The following is a 23,671-nucleotide window of genomic DNA, read 5'->3' on the forward strand; positions in this document are numbered from 1 at the left end:
CAGTCTCCTCCTAAACACCTCCAGTGACTGGAACACCACAACAGAGTTGATGTGCATTTTAGAGTAATCAAAGTAATTGCAAATGCTTAGTCCTTAAAAGGAAAAAGATATGAAATGGCAACAGCAGTCTTGAAGTTCTCACTAGCACCTATCAGCCTCTAAATTTCAACTCATGAAATGACATCACTTCCTGTAGGAGCTACATAAGAATTTTTAGTGTCTATTCCTCTGTGGGACAGTTTCCACACCCAGCCAGATGCACTCTCCCATGGGTCTTGAGCACACCTCTCAACTGTCAAAAATCTAACATTGTTCATGTGCCAGGAGTATCTTTGAAATGGTCATGCTAAGGCATCTGACACATCCTTGGGTATTCTCCTGACCTTCTAGCACAGCTGGGAGGATGCAGAGCAATGCTGCAACATTGTCCTTGCTTCAGGTACAAAGGAGGAGGCTGTCACTGTCATCTGAAAGGCAAGTGCTGAGCTTACTGAACATGCCCCTGAGCACCTTTCACACCCCAGCCTTGAAGCCTGAACAGTTGTACAGCTCTTTTCAGATTACAATCAGAACGATCAGGAGGATGTGTGCAGTGCCCAGAGTTGGCTGAAATGAATATGCCAGCTATGCTCACCATGCTTGAATTCCTCCATACACAGATCACTGTTTGCCTACTTGTTATTTATGATTGTTTCAGCTCTCTTGAACCACAAACTGCAAGATATAAGCAGGCAGGCAGAGATGGAAAGATTGAATTGTTGTTTAACTTTAACGTAGTACTCACAACCTACTGTTCACTTAAAGGCCTATTTCCAAATCAAGATGTCTCATCAGTTGTACACAGGCACATGCCAAAAGTGAGGCCACATCTCCACAGCCATTCTCCAGCAGAAGAATGAACAGTCTCTGGTAAGGCCTCTCTACTGCAGCTGAGACTTCACAAAAGACCAAACTTGATTTAAAAAGTGTTCTGAAGGGGAATCCAAGTTTTGTGCAAAGATGTAAATCTGACACCAACAGAAAACCTCAAGATAAGCTTTTGGGAAAGTCCTTGGGTGCTGTATTGTGCCAGTCTGCCATTTATGAGGCTGAGACCTGAGACAGCAAATCCATTTAACTACCACAGCCAGAGAGAACAGAGAACATGATTCAGCGCCAGCATTCAGCTTAGTTGAAGGGATATTCCTGAGGAGAAGACATTTCCTGGAATGCAGCCCCTACAGAAAAGCAGTCTATGGGAGCAGCTGCCATAGGAAAGTTTTTGTCTATTTTGTCTATTCAGCTCTTACAGAAAGAGAACTCGATGTGGCACCTGGCTGCCTTGTATCAGCTCAGACATTTTACAACTTGCTCTTCTATGAGCTGAATTTGCCCACAAGTTCATCCATTTTTTTTAAAGCATTCACATATCCTGAGGGAAGAACTTTTACAGCTTAACCAAAAGTTCAGCAAAGGAATATCTGCTTCTGTTTTCAAGCAGTCACTTATTAATTTAAAAAGATGCCCCTTGATCTTGTAATGAAAGAGTGAGCAACAAATCCCTATTCAGCATCTCCACAACATGATTTTTATAGGCCACTATCACATTCCGCTTCTATCTTTCCTGTACCAGGCTAAAGTGTGTATCGGATCCACTTCATGCCCTTGATCCTCCTCCTGTTGCTCCTTTGGTACATTTCCCAGCCTGGGGGACAGCAGAACTGCATATGCCCTGTGCCTGGAGCCATGAAATCCACCTCAGTACACACAATTCTGTATGTAACACTTGGACCTCAAACAGGTCTTTTAAGACAGATGAACAGCACAAGTTCCAGCCAAATTCCCTTGCACTGCCACTCTTGCCCTCTTCCTATTTTAACTTAATGACCATCCATTGCCTGTGGGAATGAATTTGTCAAATATCTATCAGAAATCTAAACAGACTACAGCAACCTACCCTGGCTACATGCTTGTCATCACCTCTAAAAACCCTCACCATGTTCATTCCTGTCCCTAAGCAGCACATTCATCTGCGTATAGTTCCTCCAGATTTACTGTAACATACTGAGGTTACTGAATAATTAAACTGGTTAAACCTTTAGTCCCTCCAGAGTTCTTGGGTGACTGATGTCTGTGCCTGGCAGCACACCTTGGTTCACACAACTTCTCCTGCAGTCTCTTCTACTAACATGGCACTGAGAGAATCATCTGATGCTGCCAGGAGGGAAAGATTCCAGTATAGAAATTTCCCCAAGCTTTACTTTGCAAAGTGATTTTTTCAGTATGTTCCCAGTTTTTCTGCTCTAGCCTCACCTTCTCTGAGTAGTTTTTATATACTCAGACAATTTATTAGCCTCACAGAATATTTCCTATATGAAGTCTTGTTCTATGAACAAGTTGCTCTAGTTAAGAGAGAGAGTAGTCCTGGTGCAAGTAATTTCTCATGTCTTCAAATGCCCTGAACTGACCTAGAGGATTCTTACCACAGACATGTTTTGCTGTTCATCTGAAGAGCAGGCTAGAAGCACATTCTCAAACTGAGAGAAACAACCTGGCTCTTTTTATGGTGTATTTACTGGAAGCTCAAACTTTTTTGCCTGCTAGTGCATTAATTTACAGAGGATAAAACCCAATCCAGAAAATTACCATGAGAATCCTGTTTATCAAATGCCCTGGTCAGACCCAGTGTCCTTTCCACTAACTGAATGCACAATTTCTGTGTCTGAGTAATAATTTCATACTGTTTTGGGCTGAGTTTGCATGTCAAATTGTTTATAAATGTTGAGTTTGTTTTTCCTGAAGAGCTTGAATGCCAACTAGAACGCAGAATGAATATCACCCAGCTTTCAAATAGCATCATGAAATGCAAGAAGCATGGAGGAAACAGGAACCACAGCTTTTGCCAGTTTCACAGCCTGAGTAACCTTAAGCTCAGGTTCGCAAGAGATCCACCAGGGTGATCTATTTTCTGATACAGAGCTAAGAATAAGACTCTGTTTGGAGTTCAGAGCTGTGCACTACTGCTGATATTTAATCCTCTGGTCTCGTGGGAAAGGACGAAGAGGAAAGTGAAATGCATCTACAGGCATCACCAGGACAGGTTTATTTCTCACGTGGAAGAACTGGTGACAAGTCTAGTCTGTAAAACAGTTGATGAAAGAGTAAAACTTGCCAGCAAGCAGGCACCCTGTTTGCGCTGCTGTGCAGAACGGCTGGCAGAGCAGGCTGCCTGGAAGCTCTCCTCCTTCTAAGGCAATCTATTGCAACAGAACTGACAAATACATGCACATTGTTTTCTGATTAAACATGTGAACTTGAAGTTTTATTTTCCAGTTTGCCCATTATGTATTTCAGGGTTTGGTGGTGGATTTTTTGATGATGTTGTTATCATTGGGGTGCAGGCTGCTATTTTGTTTCCCTTTATTTTTGCTTTTAATTCAAAATAAGAGGGGATTTGTTACTTTATTTAGAATAAACCTTTATTTAGAATAAACCAAACCAGGTTGGAAGAGACCTTCAAGATCGTGTCCAGCCCATCAACCAATCCAACCCACCCAAACATCTAACCCATGGCACCAAGCACCCCATCAAGTCTCCTCCTGAACACCTCCAATGACGGCGACTCCACCACCTCCCCGGGCAGCCCATTCCAATGGGCAATCACTCTCTCTGTATAGAACTTCTTCCTAATATCCAACCTGAACCTCCCCCGGCGCAGCCTGAGACTGTGTCCTCTTGTTCTGGTACTGGGTGCCTGGGAGAAGGGACCATCATCCGCCTGTCTACAACCTCCCTTCAGGTAGTTGTAGAGAGTGATAAGGTCACCCCTGAGTCTCCTCTTCTCCAGGCTAAGCAATCCCAGCTCCCTCAGTCGTTCCTCATAGGGCTTGTGTTCCAAACCCCTCAGCAACTTTGTTGCTCTTCTCTGGACTCGTTCCAGCAAGTCAACATCCTTCCTAAACTGAGGGGCCCAGAACTCTAGGAAAGTTACAGACTACCAACAGAAAAAACAAGTAACCTTCTCCCTCATGTCTTTCTAAAACACATGTATCAGTAATTTAAGCAACTTTAAAAAAACAACAAAACACACCAGAAAAACAACTGATAAAACAAACAAAAAGCCCCACCTAAATATGATACCAATTTAAACTACATTTTGATTTAATTTTTTGTTCAGAGAGTTGATACAGAAAATGTTTTTCTTGTTTTCCTTTTGGCCAGGAAGCTGTTTGTTCTAAAAGCTGTGCACCCAGCAATATGTTTACCAGCAAAACAGATTCAAAACAGAACTACTGATTAGAAACCCTGATATTCTCCACACCTCTTCTCCATTACTTTTACAATAAAAACTTCAATCAGTATTACAATCACTATACATTAATAGTTGGAATACTGCATTGTTACCAAAACTGTTACTTGAGAGCTGCCTTCCAATACCAGAAGGAATCCTACAGAAAGGATGAAGAGGGACTTTTCATAAGGGTGTCTAAAGACAGGACAAGAGGAATGCTTTTAAGCTGAGAAAGAGGAGGTTTAGACTGGATCTCAAGAAGTTCTTCAGTACAAGGGTGGTGAGATTCTGCAACAGGTTGCCCAAAGAGGTAGTGGATGCCTCCTTCATGGAGGTGTTCAAAGCCAGGATGGATGTGGGCTTGAGCAACCAAGCCCAGTTGAGAGGTATCCCTGCCCATGGCAGGGAGGTTGGAATAGTTGATCGCTAAGGTCCCTTCCAATCTAAGCCATTTTATGATCTTCAAGTATGTGCTTCTACCATTAACTTACAACTCAGATACACATGGAAATACTGAACTTCTAAGCAGGGCTGTGTGGGACTCCCTTTAATGGAGCAGCCCGTAATGATTCCCTAAGTTCCTACAAAACACTCTTCAATCATGAAAATTGTTTTAAATGAAGAAAACAGAAAGCTAGAACTACTGGAGACCACAAAAATGCACTTCAAAAAGGAGCATCATGAAAGCCAACGCAATCCCATGGAACAGTTCTGTTTCTACAAAAAGACACCTTTGGGAAGCATTCCCTGGCACACTTCCAACCAGCTCCAACTACAAAAACTGATGTGTACTTTGATAGTGATAGTAGCAGATACAGTTGTATTTTGAACATATCTTTTTCTCCTCAGGGCAGTGTTGCCTCATGTTACACAGAGTAAGAGAAATGATAGCAAGAAGTTTAGCTCATGGAAAGCAGAAGTGTATTTTCCAGTTTGGAATTTAAAAGGTGATGAGAATGATTGTGATAAAGACTGTGATAAAACACTAGGGGGAAATAAATCAGCTGACAAACTAGAAAGTTCCTCTCACTCTACGGAGCTCATAGCTGCTCTGCCAACATGAAGCAATGAATTTATTAATCAATCCTTTTTAAGAGTTCCTACAGAACAAGCTCTGGTAAGTGTGCTGGGCAATTCCAAAACCAGTTGTTACTCAAAGTCCCATGGTAGAAACTCCAAAAGTAAATGGCAGGGAAATTGTTTAAAAACTAATGTTTTGGTCACTGTATTTTTATAACAACTTTGCAGGAAGAGCTACATGTATTCTAATTATGGTCAAATGTGATGTTCAGCTCTGAGCCTACAAGGAACCTATAAACAGCAAACTGTAAGGGACATCCAGTCAGACACAAAACCCATTTGCTGACTGAGCTTTTGAGTGCAAGATATCTCTAGACACCATTAGCTGTCTCTCTACAGTGAAAGGGACACTACAAAGCAGCCCTTCAACCACTTGTTGCACTATATTTAACACAGATACCCAAAACTCAAAATCAGCAACTTCTGTTTTAGCAAATCCCTTGCTCAATTACGCATGAAGTTCACTACGAAGGAAAAATTCATGACACGATTATCTCAGAATGCTTCTAAACCATGAGAACGATATGAAGTTACCTTTTCCATCATTAGAGAAAACTTTTATTGTTAACTTTACCTTTCTACAACATCTTCTCCATTCCAGCAGGTTGAGCTGTCTCTCATCACCAGATCACCATCGCACAGCCTTTCTGCTATAGAGGCATAAAAGGTTCGGGATCGCTTCATGTAGTTGATGAACTCTCTGTAACGCATGAAGAACACATTTAACAGCAGAGCACTTATGGTTTAAGCCCCCCCACCCCCAAGATGAAGAGTTTAGAATCCTTAGAGAAATCAAGTCATCCAAGTAGATTAATTTCTATTTCTAGTGTATTTCTACTGCTACATATCATCCGTTGTTACTCACTCTAATGTTAATACACAGAATTACATACAAAGGGTGGTTTTAACAAGTTACCTTAACACTTATCTCAACATTTGAAAAAAGGCTCCTATCTGTATGAATAGATTTAAAAATAATGAGAAAACATCCTTAAAGGACTGGGTTATTTCCTCCCCAAGTATAAAGTGTATAAACAACACTTTCAACAACCTCCTGGGTGGAAAAGGCCTCCTAAAGCTACTACCCCATCACAAAACCTTCAATATTGTGTAAGCACCCCACACCAAGCAACAACAGCACACAGAGTCAGCACTTCAAGATGCAGTGGAGCCAACTCTTCCCCATCATCACCAGCCATGTCATATTCTTATATGGAAGAAATTTCTCTCTCATGTCTGGCACCTCTGCTAAGAGGAGTCTGTGCCTGCTGCTTTGGCAAATAAGCAGAACTCCTGGCCAGTATAAACAGCTCGTTTCTGATCACGTGTGCATGAAAAAACACCTTGTGGGCAAACTGATGCCTCTTTTATAATCTAATTATACCCATAATATATATATTTGGCTGAAGTAGCCATAAAAAAAATAAACTGTACCAAAACAAGGGCCAATTGAGCACACAGCTGAGAGTTTTTCAGAATGAGAAATTACCCTGCTTCAGGAGCTCTTGTTTGGTGTAAGATGTTAAGGATATTGAGAACAAGACTCCAAAACACAAAAACTGAGCTAGAGTTATCATGGAGCTATTTTCTTGTTTCAAAAATGCCTTAACAACTCCATAAGAAAGATGAAAGGACACATTCTGATTTATAATGCTTCTGCCTGGCAGGCTCTAAGGGGACACTGCACTGAAGAAGTGCCTGGAGATAAGCTGGATGGAGCCTGGCACAAAACTATTCAGGTGTTGTGACTCTCTTGGGAGCAACAGGTGCTTCAAAAGAGTACCAGATTCCATTGTTTGGCATTTATGCTTGTAAGGCTCACGCAATGGTTAACTCTCCCCACAGCTGTCTTTTATGCTTTCTCCAAAGCATTCAAACATTATCTAACATGTGATAAAATCGGTCTAAGGATCCTAAGGAAGCAAGTTCCCCAACAATGAAGGAAAGCTGTCATTTCAAACAAAGTAAAAAAGCAGGAATTCAGGGGCTTACAAAGAATCAGTATTTCTACCTCTTGATCCCTAATTTAGGCATATACACTCTAAGTGTTAACACAGCAAAGCTATGACCAGACCAAAGGTCACCTTCCTGACAGAACAGCCACAGTATCAATCATAAAAGGTGACACAGATGTAAAAGATTTTACAGGTTCTAAAATGGAGTTTTCTTTGAAGAAGGAAAAGAGCACCTTTCTAAGAGTCTAAAGCTGGTCTTATTCAGCTGAAGCCAAGAGGCTGAAACTCCTTTGCATTTTCAGCAAAGGAGCTCTGACATTTCAGAGTAGCATCTCAGCACAGGCAGAAATGCATCCAACTCTTAATCTTAACAATGGGAAATATTTATGTCTCATCAGTATAAAACTAAACACTCTGGGGACAAAATGCAGTTTCCCAGCGCCTCACGGTACAAAAGCTGTTATCTAAAGTATGCCAATTCCTAACTTACAGCTGAAACAGCAGCTTACAACGGAGACAAGCTATGTGGAGAGACAACAAAGTTTGTCACCATGTTTTCATTCTTACCGAGAGACTTTTTTCAAACTTCTTGATTTGTCATTCTTTGAAGCTTTCAGAGGCAGAGAACTGGAATAGGTCGGGGAGAATAAGCATCAATCAGGAGAGGTTGGGGAGGAGGGGAGAAGCAGGAATTCAGGCAAATGAGGAAAAGAAATGAGAAACAAAAGAGAAAAGTAAAAATTATTTGAAGGAAAGGTCATCAAGCACATGCATAGGATAATACAAGAAAACAAATAAGGAGGAAAATTGCCATGAGATTTTTTTCTTTAAAGCATAGATGCAGTTAAAAATGTCAATGCAACACTGAAAAAAATACAACTGAGATTGTTTCTCCCAATCATTTACACATAAGAGCACAATCACAAATGCAGCACACAGCAAAAGGCTGAAAATAAATTCAGTGGTACTTAACACTAAGTATAACTGATACCAAATGGGAGCACTGCAAATAGCTTGGACTGCACAAGAAAACAATGGCAAACAGTTTTGAATGAGCACCATGGGAAGGAGGATACAAACGGGTAGCATTCATTTTCTGGTACAATGAGCAATTTTCTGTCTGTTAATAAACAATGTGAATGCAGATAGTTCTTGCTGTTCAGTTCTGGTCAGATTGCATCACTGAAAACATTTATGAGTATTTTCTTTTTAAATCAACCATGCCATACAGGAGAGCAGGCTCTAAGGCTGTATCAAAGGAGGAACAGGGGAAGTAATTCTGGTAGTTATTTGGTGCATGAGCACTGATACCTCAAGGTCCTTTAATTAACAGTAAACGTTGTATTTAACATCATAATGCAATTTTCCACTTGCATGATCTGATACCACATTCTGCTCCTCCTTACACCTGTACTCTCATGTACAAAGTAATGACAACAGTTGGAACAATGCAAATAGGCTCAATGATTCCTGTCAATCCAGCTAGCTCTTAATGGAGAAAGTAAGCACAACCTCCAGCAGCTCTGAGGACAACCAGATGATGGCAGCTTTGTCATTGTACTTTCTATGAGGGGTGGCCACAGAGAGGGTGGACCTGCACTGATCATCAGGTGGCATCATCACCTGCCATCACTGAAGCAGTGATTCCAATACAGCTAGCCAAGAAGGGAAACGAGAATCTGCAGCAGGGAAAGCCTGTACCTGCTGAAACTTCTGTCTCAGCCAGAGAGGCAGAAAGGTTTGATTTATTTCCACAGTAAGTTAATTTGCATTTGGCATCAATAGTTTTTGGGGGTTTTTTTGTACTAGCAATTTAATACTCCAATTTTAACAACAACATGTGATGCCTGACACAATAGCTAGTTAATTTTAAATAAAATCAGTGTCACTGACTTCAAACACCCCCCTCAAAAGCTCAAAAATATTTAAGATGTATAAAGATCCCTCAACAGCTCCAAATTATTTAAGAGGTATAAAAAAATCCCTGAGTCCACAGTATTACAAAGAAATTCCAACAAAATATCATTTCAAAGCCTGCCTCCTCCAATTAGTGACCCAGCATCATGCTAGAGTTCTTTGTTAAATGGAACTTATTTTTATATCTAGACTTGTAACCAGTCTGTGTTTAGTGGTTTGCAATATTATATGCAGCAGACATGCCAAAAGGCAGGTATTGAACTTTGTTAGGAGTCCATACCCTGACCAGAACAGTACTTTGTGCTGAACTCAGCAAGAAAATTCCGGTCCCTTCCAACCCTGACTGATTCTATGATCTACTGATACTGTACATGCCCTGTACATTCCCTGTAACATATGGTTTCAATCTTGTCATCTCTACTGCATGCTACGGTAATCTCCACATTAAAAAATGACTACAGCAACAATCCTGCTAGTTTCAGTTAATCCCTGAATACAATTGTGTAACAACAACAAAATTAAATTACTATTCAAATCTATAGTTCTGAACTGCATCAGATGAAAAAAAAAATAATCCTACAAGATCATAGAATTTAGTCAAGTTTCAGCTTCTTATGCTACTGTCCCTGACACTCGGTGTTATGTAACTAAAAAAAGTCAGGAATGGAATGAAGAGGATAATAAAGAAAGATGGGAAGTCTCCCAGGAACCCATTAGAGCAAGAGAAGCAGAAAAGGGTTCAACTTCCATAGAAAAGGATCCAGGTCAGGTGAATTCAGGGCCCATCCAGAATCATGCTGTGCAGAAGGTGAGGAGGACTGTCTCTAATCAGTCTCAAAAAAACCCAACCCCAAAAACCCAACCCAACCAACCAACCAATAAACCATCCAGGAGAAAAACCAGTCAGGCAAAGAGACACCATATGAACAGTTCCACTTTTCCATTGCAGGAGCACCCTTGGCTCCACCCAACAGATGAAACCAGGGGGTCTCAAACTCTTTAGAAAGGAGCTTTATTTCGTAACTGGCCTTGCAAAAGTGGAATACTTTTAGAACAAACATACATACTGAGGTATAAGTTGTTTGGCTCCAGGTTTTTAAGGGTATCTCAATGTGGGTACTACAGAAGAGATGAGTTTCTCCTACAGATGTGCTAACCAGAGTGGTTCCTCTCTTTGAGCTTGGGAGTATTCTGACACACTAAATGAACAATGCACAGATTTTCTGTTTCCTTGGAGAGTGCTGGCTCTTATTCTCTCTCCTTCCTTGTTCTAGAAGGCAGGAGCCATGTTCCATACTCCCCTTGAATAAAAGATCATTTGGAGAGGCGTCTACTACGTGGACCAACAGACTCAACTGGACTGACTGCCTCTGTGACCTCTGTACCTAACCTGACAGACAGCTGAGGTTATTGCTCTTCATTTTCGAGGTCACCAGAAGAAGCAGCACCAAGAAAGACTCCCATAATTACTCTCATACTCCGGATCCCCCATAGCAGTTAGCTGTCACTAAGAGTGCATTTTAACCAGCCCACTGCAGGAATGATTTCACCCACCCATTATAAAACTTTATTACCTAAAATTGCTTTTTATTGATATCATATGTGATTAAATGATAGATGATAAACCACACAGTGATGTGGCCAATCACTATGTGCTCCACAAACATTTCCAAGCAGCAACAGCCAAACTTCATGCCATGTGTTTTATAGGGAGCTATGGAAAGTAAAAAAAGAAATCTTCTCCACTTCTTACTAATTATGGCATGGCTCCATCATTCATTTTTTTGGTGCAAAGGCTCCCCATGATACCTACCAACACTATTTCAGTGAGGTTTTATGCTAATTGTGTAAGGATGCACAGACCAATTCTGAGAAACTCTCCAATTTACAGTGTAATAGTTTTAGCATGCTTTCTCATTTGCAGGTCTTAAAATTAAAATGTCAATATTCAAATAATTCTACATAGCTGGGAAAGGGGAGATCCTCAGCTGAGAGAGAAGTGGTGTCCTGCTATTAAAAGCAGCATATTAGTCCCAGTGAAGTCAATGAGTCATAGAAAAGATGGCCCAGGGTTCTGTACTTTTAAAATAGTATTTCATTAGCTGTACTACAATTATTCTTTGGATGATTGCTGATGAACTTATTAATTTATTAATTTCCTTAATGCTCTTTTCTCTGCTTTACACAGTAAATGGATTAGCTCCAAGCATCAGCACAAACTGTAGTGTTTTGGTTTCAATTTACAAAGCGACAAAGACACCACTATCACTCAAAAAACCCTTAGCTTGCTGCCATTACTTCTGTTGTTTAAAGCAATGCTTGTTTCCTTCATGCAAGCTTCCATTCTGCCCCTGTACACTGTACATTCTGCCCCTGTACACTGTACATTCTGCCCCTGTACACTGCACTGGTTAGGCCACACCTCGAGTACTGTGTCCAGTTCTGGGCCCCTCAGTTTAGGAAGGATGTTGACTTGCTGGAACGAGTCCAGAGAAGGGCAACGAAGTTGGTGAGGGGCTTGGAACACAAGCCCTATGAGGAGAGACTGAGGGAGCTGGGGCTGCTTAGCCTGGAGAGGAGGAGACTCAGGGGTGACCTTATTGCTCTCTACAACTACCTGAAGGGGGGTTGTAAACAGGCAGAGGTTGGTCTCTTCTCCCAGGCAGCCAGCACCAGAACAAGAGGACACAGTCTCAGGCTGTGCCAGGGGAAGTTCAGGCTGGAGGTCAGGAGGAAGATTTACACAGAGAGAGTGATTGCCCATTGGAATGGGCTGCCTGGGGAGGTGGTGGAGTCGCCGTCACTGGAGGTGTTCAGGAGGAGACTTGACAGGGTGCTTGGTTACATGGGTTAGTTGATTAGGTGGTGTTGGGTGATAGGTTGGACACGATGATCTTGAAGGTCTCTTCCAACCTGGTCTATTCTATTCTATTCTATTCTATTCTATTCTATTCTATTCTATTCTATTCTATTCTATTCTATTCTATTCTATTCTATTCTATTCTATTCTATTCTAATTAAAACACAAATGGATTAAAATCTCATCTTCCCAACTCCATAATCCAGGATATGGAAATTTTAACATTTCTGCCTGTTATCCATCCACCCAACATACAGAGATAGACATGGACTCCCTGGGCAGATTAGGTACTATCCTCAGAGGCATGATCCCAGGATGATTCCACTTATTTCTGCTTACTGGTGATACAGTGAATAACTTGTTAGACAGAAACGTGTCTGTTAGCTCTGACATCTACTGAGGTGTCACGAGTGGGACTGAAAAGGCATTCTTCCCTCCCCACTTACAATTTACAGAAAAGCATCCAGAAGTTACATCAGGGAGAATAAAAGAAAGACCAGGAAATCTGGGAGCAGCAATACTCATGCCAGGGCCAGTGGCATTCAGCTCTCTATTGTCTCAACTGGTATGCAGCTGAGAACAGAAGCCAAGATGGACAGAAAAATCCTAAACATTAATGCTTCTGCTCTTGCTCTGCTAAGTAACAAATCAAGAAGATTGCAGGGGATCTTACTACTCCTCTCCAGCCCTGTGAAATAAGAAATGGACTTTGTGTCTGTGCAATGAGTCTCTCCTATTCACACCTTTCTTCTTCCACCTCTGTCCCTGGATAAGCTCAAGTCCTTGAAGCCCTGGGCACTTGTATTTCAAGTAATTTAGACTCAGCTGTGGAAATTACTCAGACTTAGTTGAAGAAAAGCTTTCATCATTTTCACTGCAAGTTTCAGGAAATACTGAACACGTTGCTGCTAAGTAATGACATCAAGTCTGGGCTGTACAAAGCTTTTGTTGAAGTGACCCACACTGTAATACCACCAAGACACCTGTGTAACCACCACAGACAAGAATGGCTGGATAACACACAGATGAGGTGACAGAACTGTGTCTCTGTCTTAAACACTGCACTAACAAAGTGTGAGCAGAGAGAGTCAAAGCTGCTGTTGCTTAGGGTTACCTTCGTTTATTGTTCAGACTAGAGTGAGCCATCACGAATGGCTGAGTTTCAGTCACTTCCTTCACTGGCACTATATTGTCTGATGACAGGATCCCTTCTTGTTGTCTGGGCTGTCCACACACTTTATCAACCTGTATGAAAGGAAGGGAAAAGAAAACCATGTTTGAGTGAAGAAAATTATGTAAAATTGTCCAAAGTTTTGCTTGGTCCTTGTGGTCAGTGTTTACTGCACGAGAAAGAAGGTGTCTGGGCAAGACAAAGAAAGGATTCTTCTCTCCAGGACCTAGAAACTAGTGCCCTGTAGAAGAATGACCAAATTATGAGTCTTCCCTTAAAACAAAGAAACAGGCAAAAAGAGACAGCATCAGCAAATCACTGTCAATAAATTATTTCCTTGGACAAAATGGAATGAAAAGAGAATTTCCAGGCCTGAGAATCATCAGTGGCTTAAAACCTGGGTTTGGAACACTGACATTGCACAGCCATTTGTCTTTATTGCCCTTCCTGAAGCCTCTCATAGGGGATTTAATACAAGACCAAGGGAAAGCAAGCTTGTGTTTATCCTTTGTGCACTGCAGATCTGACACTGCTTCTGCATCCTGCCACATTTATTTGCTGTAACAGCTTTAAGTGATAAAGGCAAGGCAAACCTCTTCCCTTTCTAATCCACCAATAAGTAATCCGTAACGTTTTCACCTACACTTCAATCCTCAAGTAAACATGAAAAGAAGACAAAGGATATCCTACTGCAAGCATGGCACTACCTGAGACCTTAATCACACAGAATCCATCATCCCACACAGCACTGAATGTGGTATGCTTTCTTCAGTTTTCCACTATAAGCAGGGTGAGATGGCTTCTTAGTGCATCTTTAACATGCTCATGGCGTCACAACTGGCTCTCCACAGAATATTTCAGACCACAGATGATTTCAAATATTTTTCTGTCCCTTTGCAACACTGTGTTGAGTATGTTGGCTCAAGTACAGGACAATTTTCTCTACCTTAGCCCATTTCCTCCAGGAAAACTGCTGCTATGTAAAGCAAAGGCATTTTCCTCTGAAAAAAAACAGGCCAATCAAACATGAAATGTTGGAAGCTGTATAGGCATGTCACTTAACATCAGCTTTAGTTGTATGAGTTATGGCCTGGTCCTGTATAATATGTTGTGAAGAACCTAAAACTGTAGCAATTGAATGAGAACATACTGGATTAATCCTGACACATCTCCAGGAGTCAGAGTGGGAGCCAGCTGCCTCACTCAACACCATGCACTGTGTATATTGTTCTGGTCTCACTAGGGACTAGCACGGCGTTGCTTGAAACCACAACTTTCTGAAACAAAATAGTCTATTTCTGTCCCTTCAAAACTTCTGAAAATAAAAAAGCCTCACACTCTAGGCAAATGAAAATATCAACCAAAAATGCCTTTTGAACCCTTTGGAACTGGACAGAGGGTATAACACAGCTGGACCACATTGCTGCACAGGATGCTCTCTGTCCTGCGCCCCAGGTTTCCCACAGCATGCAGACCAAATTCCCAGCATCGATTTCTGCAAAACCTATCTTAGATTACATCATGTCACTGAAGTTTATGTCTTCAAATTACATAGCCCTCAAATCTAGCCACTGTGGATTTAAGATAGTTTTAACCAACACTAGAGAAGTTTGGAGAATCAGCATTTCTCCTAAGCATAAGCGAAGAAGAATTCCATGGCTTTCATTTTGTTTTGTTTTCCTGTGAAGTTTCTAAGAGATTTGGAGTCATCAGTTTTGTTGCAAATCAACAGTTTAAGTGTCCAAATGAAAACAGTCTGTTTGGATTTGTATTTCCTACACCAGAGGAAGAAAATGACTCTCTAAATTTCAAAAGTTTCAGTAATTTTTATGCCAAACATTAACTTTGGGCTTTTCTTTTTAACCAATAATAACAGCCTCCTGCATATCTAACAAAACCATAGTATTTTAAAGGATAAAGTATTTCTCAGTGGAAAATCTTAACCCTTAAAAAGTAACTCATTACAGGAAAAGACAAATCTGATTCACACTTTTTTGTCATGTGGGTCTTCAGTGCCCTTTTTTTCAATATGCTACAGAACACTAGAAATGCTTCAGAACTTAAGCTACTGCACAGTTATTTTAATCTGAAGTGACATTAACAGGATGGAAGATGCAATAATGATATATTACCTATAATATCAAGAGCTCTTCTATGGCTCAGCTGAGATTTGGACTGCATTTTACTGGGAAGTTAAAAAATAGAGTAAGGTAGTTCAACACCTGGCACTTAAAGAAGCAAAAAATGATGGGACACTGGTGCAAACGCACAAAGTGACTTCTGCACAGTCACAGCAGGGGCCCAGGGAAGACCACATCTCACTGGCCTCCCAGTGCAGCTTAGCCCTATAGTCCCCAGGCCAGAGCCGCTCTCCAGAATGGCTTTTTGGGACTGCCCTACTGGGCAGTTCTAGTAGGGCCAAGGCAGGCAGCTCCCCAGCTCACTTTTCCTCCCACCTCTCCCAGTTTCAAAGTTAGTGAGCTGGGATTGTTTAGCCTGGAGAAGAGGAGGCTCAGGGGTGACCTCATTGCCCTCTACAACTACCTGAAAGGTGGTTGTAGCCAGGAAGGGGTTGGTCTCTTCTCCCAGGCAACCAGCACCAGAACAAGGGGACACAGTCTCAAGCTGCGCCAGGGGAGGTTTAGACTCGAGGTGAGGAGGAAGTTCTTCACCCAGCGAGTCATTCGGCATTGGAACGGATTGCCCAGGGAGGTGGTTGAGTCATCGACCTTGGAGGCGTTCAAGGGGAGATTGGATGTGGCACTTGGTGCCATGGTCTAGGCATGGGGTCTGTGTTGATAGGTTGGACTCGATGATCCTCGAGGTCCTTTCCAACCGAAGCGATACTGTGGTAGTGTGGACCACCAGATTTTCTTCATTTTCAGTTTTGTCAGGGCAACAGGGATGCAAGATTTCACCCCACCACTGCTCCCATAATGTGTACAGGTGGTTTGAAAAACTCTGCTGATGAATATGAATGTACCCTAAACCTTTGGCTGCAAAAAAACAAGCTCCCTTGCAAGAGATTGTCTCCCATGGCTCTTCAGTTATCCCTGTTGGCAACTTTGGATGAGTCAAACAGAAACATGATTATTTTTTCATGTGGACTAATTATGACATCTTACTGCAATGTGCTTTTCTGCAAAATAAAATGAGAGAAAAGGCTGAATTTTACTAGCTAGTTTTGGCAATCACAATGCTGATGGCAAGAAAGAACACTCATGTACAGAAAACCATCTTAAACTTCCAGCTAGTACATTTATGAAAAATGAATTGCTGCTATGTAAATTAAACAGTAGGAAGCATAAAAAAAAAAAAAAACAGCAAAACACCAAACCAGAAACAGTTTCTGGAACTGCAACATCTGGAATTTGCTACTACAAATTACCTGTCTGTTAACAACAGTAAGGAACATGGAGGTTTCCTTCCCATCCTAAGGGCACCAGCCAACTCCACTGTCAGGTTAATGCAGAGCTCATGAATCAAATTGCATCGCCCAAAGGACAAATAGTGCTACTGAGATGGTGACTGGGGAACTCACTGCTTCCAAGTTCTCTCTTAAACTGAAAGTGTAGACTAAGGGATGTATTTATTTAGAAACAGAAGCTGGCATTCCTCTACGGACATTAGACATTAGAATTTGACACAGTAACAAGAAAGGTATTCTGAAAAGCAAGAGAACTGCAAAACATAAGCTGCAAAGAAATGGAGTAACTATGACAGAATTTAAGAAGAAGAGTTAGAGACAGAAGATCCTCAATTTAACCTTTAGTCCTCAAAATAATCAGGTATCAACATAAAGCATGACTAGGCTCATTTATTTCTTTGTTCTTAAAACCTACAAACAAGCCTGCCAATCTGAGATTACTGACCAAAATAAATCACCCCTCATTAACTACACCACCAAGGTCATTCCTCTTGCCTCTCTGATGATATTTCATCAAATCTTCCTTCTGACAGTGAATACCTATAGCTGAAAGCTAGCATTCCTTACACCTCATACTCTCCTAAATTATCAATAGTGTTTCAAATTCTTTACACTTTTCTTTGGACTAAAGGGGTTTTTCGCTCATACACCAGCGATTCTTAAATGCCTTTCTAACAACCAGAGCTTCTCCTGTGAACTTTCCTTTGTAATGAAAGACAGTCTCATACAGACAGGGATTATTTGACCTCCCACTATTTGTTCTTTAAAAAAAAAAGTGACCATTTACAATTATTGCAGAGGCTTAACAAAATAAATTGAAAAAAATCTTATCCTAAATCTTTTGAACTCTTGCAGCTTAAGCAACCTTAAACACTGAGGTCATATTTAATATACCTAATATAATCAAACAAAGGAAAAATGTCATGCCCTTCTGGATATCAAGAGAATTTATCTCTCTAAAGGAAGGGAGAAAATTTTCACTAGCTTGGAAGAGCAGTTTTCTTTGACTCTGTAATGGAAAGCTTAGTATTTTAAAATACAAGATTATTCTAGTGATTGGGCTTTGACTTATTAAAATGCTGACAGGTTTTCCAGCCGAGTGCACCCACTCTGATCTTTAACCCAATTCAGTTCTGCAACTCCCCAGAATGTGAGTGAACGCCTCTGACAAATTACACCCCTCAGCCCTGATTTCTGACGGCTGTGCACAGCCATAACCTGCAATAGGTGCCTCAAAGGCACCCCAAATCAGTTTTCTGCTGCCAGCTGCCAGGTTTGAAATGAGGGAAGCAAGAAACACTGAGTCACAGGGAAATTAGGTTTGAATTTTTGGACCCACATGTTCACCACGAGATCTCATCACCTATTACTACAGTATTGTTGTGAAATGCTCATTCCCGATGCTTAAAAGATGAGTGGGAGCACATTTGGTAAAGCATAAGCCAAGGCTCATTGCCACTGACAATAGCTATTGAACAAAGCCTTGCACTCAGTGAAGAGGCAATGAAAAGGGAATAAGAAAGGTCATTAGATGAGAGCAAATAAGTTTCAATTCTGCCTTTTTTAGATATTCTCTCTCTTACAGAATGTAGCACCTATTAAAAATGCAGCATTTTCATCTTTCTTCCTTTTTAACTAAAAAGGCCTGGTTTCCAGGCTGCTAGGTATATTGAAAAAAAGATGGGCATTCAGTAAAGGCAGAGAAGCCAGTAGGATTCTGCAAACAGCCCTGAAATTAGTTCTTGAAAGAGTAAACTAAGCCCTGTGTTAGAAGATTTTGTGCTTGTGTGAATTCACATTGCTGGCTTATTGAGGTTCTATCCTTTCAGGCACCAACACTGGCCACACAATAGTCAAATTCTGCAGCAGCTACTCAGATGAATCAATTTCTACAAGGTCTTCTCTCAATTCAAAATGCAAATTATGAGTAATGAGAATTTGGGTCTTATTCTACAACACTGTTAAGAAAGAGGGGCTAGAAAATCTGTACTGGGCATGCACATGTACAGGTTTTAGCCACAGAGATAATAGCTGAGGATTTCTGGGAAAATGTAAAATAAGGAAATATCTTACACATTATCAGATATCTCATGAATTCTATATAGCTTATATCTAGCAAATCTGCCCCATAAATTACAATGATACTCTTTTCTGCACTCACTGCCATCTGAAATACAGTGGCCCAGATATTAAACCATCTAGAGTTTATCTCCACATGTAAAATCTTTTAAGCACACATAAGTCAATAATTTTGGCTATTTGTTAAGATTTTTTCCAAGCACTGTTGTTCAAATTGTGTATGTGTTTACCCAGCTGAAAAGAGAAATGGTAATCCTTTCTAAAGCTAAAACAAAACACACACAGCGCCAGCGAGGTAATGACAGCTCTCCTCCTCCCTCAGAATAGCCCCAAGACTCAGGAATAATCTTTGTGGCCTTTGTTAGTTGTGACATTTGTCCTGAGATATTGACAACTTAGAAAGGTTAAGCTCAATTTTATAATTAATTACAATCATCTTGTATGGAAGGGAAACTCTATTGGGAATCAATCCAAGTGAGTCACTTGAAAAGCTCTCAGAAAAATTAGGTAACTTTAAAGATAGCACAGGAAGAAAAATCAATTCAAAGATTTTATTCAAATTTTGCTTTTATCACTTTTCAAATTAGTTACAGTCTACCAAGATGGTCTTGCCTGTTATGTGTTTATTATTTATTCCCATTCTTAAATGAAAGCAATTATCAAAATATTACTGGAATTTCTTTTACCGCTACAGGCTTAAAACACAACTAAGAAAAACACGCCGTAGTCTGTCCTGCAAAGGTTCGATAACCGAGTACAAAAAGTAGTGGAGAAAGATACACACCTTACAAACACACACAGACACACAGAGAGGGAAATATTTTAAAAGCACAACACACTCACACCCTCCTTTTAGGACCTCCCTGCTATGCAGGCATTGTACAGGCTAAACACCAAACTGTGGCAGTTATCACTGCATACAAAGTCCTTAGCACAGACTGGCTCCCAGTGCAAAGGTGGGATTGCAACTATCACTAAGGGCCCCACTGCCTGCTGCTGGGCCAGGGCTGGCATCTCGCTACCTCTGCTGGCAGGACCTATGGTGATATTCCTTAGACCTCTGCAGCCAAGTGACAGTAACATAAGCTGAGCTAATAAGCCTCATTTTGAGCAGACCCAGATGGATCCATCTGATTTTCATGGCAGGCAACCTCTAGGAGCAGGGGACTGACAAATAGAAGGCATCATGCCCATGATACAGACAGGTCATCAGCTGGCACAGGCAATTATGGAAAAGAACTTACTTCCTTAGATAGCTTTAGTCATAAAATAAGCATGTTACTCTTCTATTTGATTTAACTCATATATAAAGATAGTCACCTAAGGAGCTATAAATAAACCATCTTTTCCTCTTGTTAACTTTAACAATGTTGATCTGTACTTTACTTCATGATGATGCCCAGGAGCTCTCCAAGGCAAGACTGGGACCCATTGAGCTAAATGCAGTGAGCCTGATCACCACCTAACACAGTCAGTCCCATTGGATTCCACAAGTTTCAGCTGCCTGGCAGCATCATTCACACTATGGCCCAATGACATAATGAATCAACATGAAGGAGAGGCTACTGCAAGAGGCAGAGCTTCTCCCAAAGCTGCATCTTCTTTTGGCATTGCCAGAGATGACTGAGTAGAAGAGACCATTAGTCTGACCTAGCTGGAATCTTCCACTCCTCCACATGCAGTTACTGTGGCCACAACTACAGCAGAACTACAGGAATGACTCTGAACAACTGGCCAAGTTGACTGCAAACACTCATTCTACATGTATGAGCAAATAGAAATTTGTAATTAATTACCAGGAACTTGAGCCATGTCTGATTCATGGATAGCTGTCACAATTCTCTGAGCACACAGTTACATTATCAAGCTGGGCCAGGGGAATTTTAGGCTCAAGGTGAGGAGAAAGTTCTTCACAGAAAGAGTTATTGGCCATTGGAATGTGCTGCCCAGGGAGGTGGTGGAGTCACTGTCCCTGGAGGTGTTCAAAAAAGGATTGGATGTGGCACTTGAAGCCATGGTTTAGTTAGTTATGAGGTGTTGGGTGATAGGTTAGACTTGATGATCTTTGAGGTCTTTGCCCAACCTTATTGATTCCATGATTCTAAGGGTATCACCACTCAGGTATTTAGGCACAAGCCCAGACAATCAAACCAATCATTCCGGCAGGTCATTTGATGTATTCCTTCTAAACACAGCTTTTGACTGAAGTATTTTGTCTCCACTCTTTATATAACAATGCAAACAGAATTGTCTCTTGGCAGTGTTCATGTGGCTGGCATTATGCAGTTTATCCAGAAGAAAGCAATGTGTTCATTGCCAGGACTCATTCTGGTTACTTCATGACTTACACCAATTTGGTGTCTGTAAAATGTTATGTTGATATCTAGCCATGCAAATAGTCTACATAACTGCTTGTGCTACATTGTCTTAGAGAATTTTTAATGCTTCTCCAAACCACTGTGTATTCTGTGTGGGTCTCTCTTCCACTTCAGGGTGCTTGAAATCAGAGCTGCATGAGCTGGGGACAAGCCTCAGGATGGTGAATGGACAGGCAGAATGTCCATACAGGTAAGCAGGGGCCTCAGGTTTGACAGCTCCTGTCAAAATCCCCCCTTTCTTTGCAGGGAGATAAACCCTAAGAAGCAAGTTGCAGGAAATAAATTGAGAAAATATCCTTTAAGTAAAAGAGTTTCCTCCAAATCTCTTAGACAAAAACTGCTTCTGCTACTTTAAACTGACATCCAAGTGTGTTCAGGGGTATATTCACATGGAAGAGAACACCTCTGTCAGGGCTGGCTAATGCTGCACATGGGACCACAGGCTTTAAGGTACAACAGGAGTCATGCATATCCTACAGATTTAATGGCACTGATATACTTACCCTGAAAAGAATTGCCAAAAATGGTAATCAAGAGCAAGAAATACCAATTTTCTGCAAATCCTTTTTAAAATCCTTCTAAGATATTATTTTTCTGGTGATCATTACTACAAGCATTTAGTTGGCTCGGTGAAAGGCCTGAACTTTCTCTTCCAACAGACATTATGAAAGTGATCTAACAAGAAACAAATAGGAAATCATAAGGACAACAGACATTCACAGCATTGTATTAGCTGCAAGAATGGTGCAAGTTTGTGCAATCAGTAAATAAACACGTCAATAACAATGTCAAGCCCTCCACAGACGGTCAGAATGACCTTCCATTTTGTATATATCAGCAGTATAATAATTAGAAAAAAAACCATAAACATCCAGTTCTTTTTTTTCATGAGAAGCATTATGTCAATTATGATTTGCTGACAGCTGCTGCCAAAATCAACGTTTTCTCCTGCCTTTCTTTTTTTTCAGAACATAAAGATGTCATTTTAGATGACACTGAAGACTTGAGTGGTACCAAGACCTGTAGCAATAGTATGCAGCACAATTATTAAGGGCAGTGGCTTGTTTAAAATATTTAGAGGACTTCACATGTATAGCAGGCACAAAACCAGATGATTTTTCTCTTTACCTCAGGACCTCAAGCAGATGTTATTAGAAGTTTGGACATTAAGCACGTCTGGGACTCTGCACAGAGTGCAAACCCCAAGCTTCTCTAAGGGGCCTTAATCATCACATCTTTTGGGACAGACTTCACTGGCATCAACAGGCTTTTGGTTTCTTAATGTGTACAGCACACAGACTCCAACCAGCTATACCTGGTGAGAAGAGGATGCTTTTGAGCATTTACTACAGTGATTGATTCATGTGGATGAGCCTTGGAGTACTGAAACACTAATGTCACTTACTGGTCAAGCATTCTGCAGTTGAAACTAGTTGTGGATACTAAATCTGCAAAATCAAGATGAAACTGCAGACCAGACCTTTAACATTTTACCTTCAAATTTCATCAAGATGGAGATCTTTCTAGCAAGACCTTAAACACATTTTTTCTACAAGTATATGCACCTGCTAGTCAACCTACAAGAGTCAAAAGCCAAACGATAAAGCAAACAGTCTCAAGAAAGAACTATCTTAAACTGCCTGCTCTCTGCAGAATTCTTCCTGACTTTGCCCAGCATGCTGGAATGGCACCATTACAACAGTTTGGTGTTAGGGAACAGGAACAGCATGAAAACAGAATAAGGAATAAAAATGCTTAGAGCACATCCCAGACCACAACCTTCATTTAAAGATGTCAAGCCTTTTTCATTCCAAACTTCATTTCTGATCCACACTTTATCAAATCAAAAGCAACAGAAGGATCCACTTTAGACTGCTACATCATAGCAAGAAGCCTTGCCACTATTTCCTAATCTAGAAATTGTCCACTCACTGATGGCAGAACAAAATGTATGAAATCTACTTCTGCACTTGTCTGACCCACTTCTGATGAAGTTCTGCAACCAGAGCACACACACAAAACGGCCTTTCTTTTGGTCTGAAATTTCTCAGTATAAAATGCCAGAGAAATAATCCTAGCAAACAGGACAGAAATCAGACAAGATGGTTTGGGGGTTGGAGGGTATGAAAACTTAACATTTTGACTTATAAAAACATTCTAATCCAAAATAAGTCTCCTTTTACAACGTTAAGCCTTACTCAAAGCCTGACAAACTAAAGCAGAGACATCGGACATAGTCAATAGTGAGTCACACGATCATGCCAATAAACTGTGAGTGCGTCCATTTCACAAGAGCTAATCACCTCTTGGTGGTAACTGACTGGATATGAGTTACTGGCTCTGACAACACCCTGAATTAGTGTTAGCAATGCTGTCAAGAATTAATCATGCTTTAGCAACCATGCAGTAAAGCAGCACATTATGCATCCTATCACATAAAAAGCAGCACAGTGAATGTGTGGAGATTTAAAGCCCACTGAGTGTATGCAGAAAGCTGACAGGGATCCTCAGCAAAGAACTTAAAGGTGCATGGA

The 23,671-nt window shown here is 40.9% G+C and overlaps 1 protein-coding gene across 3 annotated transcripts in view; it reads right to left on the reverse strand.

Annotated features, from left to right (window-relative positions):
- Nucleotides 1–23,671, reverse strand: part of LOC137444557 (glypican-5-like) — a 449,156-nt gene that overhangs the window by 254,971 nt on the left and 170,514 nt on the right. For 2 of the 3 annotated variants that reach the window (XM_068145419.1, XM_068145417.1), the window contains exons 4-6: nucleotides 13,197–13,327; nucleotides 7,873–7,932; nucleotides 5,925–6,050 (exon numbers count right to left, since the gene is read on the reverse strand). In XM_068145419.1, coding sequence (XP_068001520.1) covers nucleotides 5,925–6,050; nucleotides 7,873–7,932; nucleotides 13,197–13,327 — 317 coding nt within the window. The remainder of the gene's footprint in view (nucleotides 1–5,924; nucleotides 6,051–7,872; nucleotides 7,933–13,196; nucleotides 13,328–23,671) is intronic. The other variant, XM_068145418.1, reaches the window with a different exon arrangement.

Source organism: Melanerpes formicivorus, unplaced genomic scaffold, assembly GCF_026170545.1.
Source record: "Melanerpes formicivorus ecotype bairdi unplaced genomic scaffold, bMelFor1.0.p_v2 SCAF_12, whole genome shotgun sequence".
Taxonomy (NCBI): domain Eukaryota; kingdom Metazoa; phylum Chordata; class Aves; order Piciformes; family Picidae; genus Melanerpes; species Melanerpes formicivorus.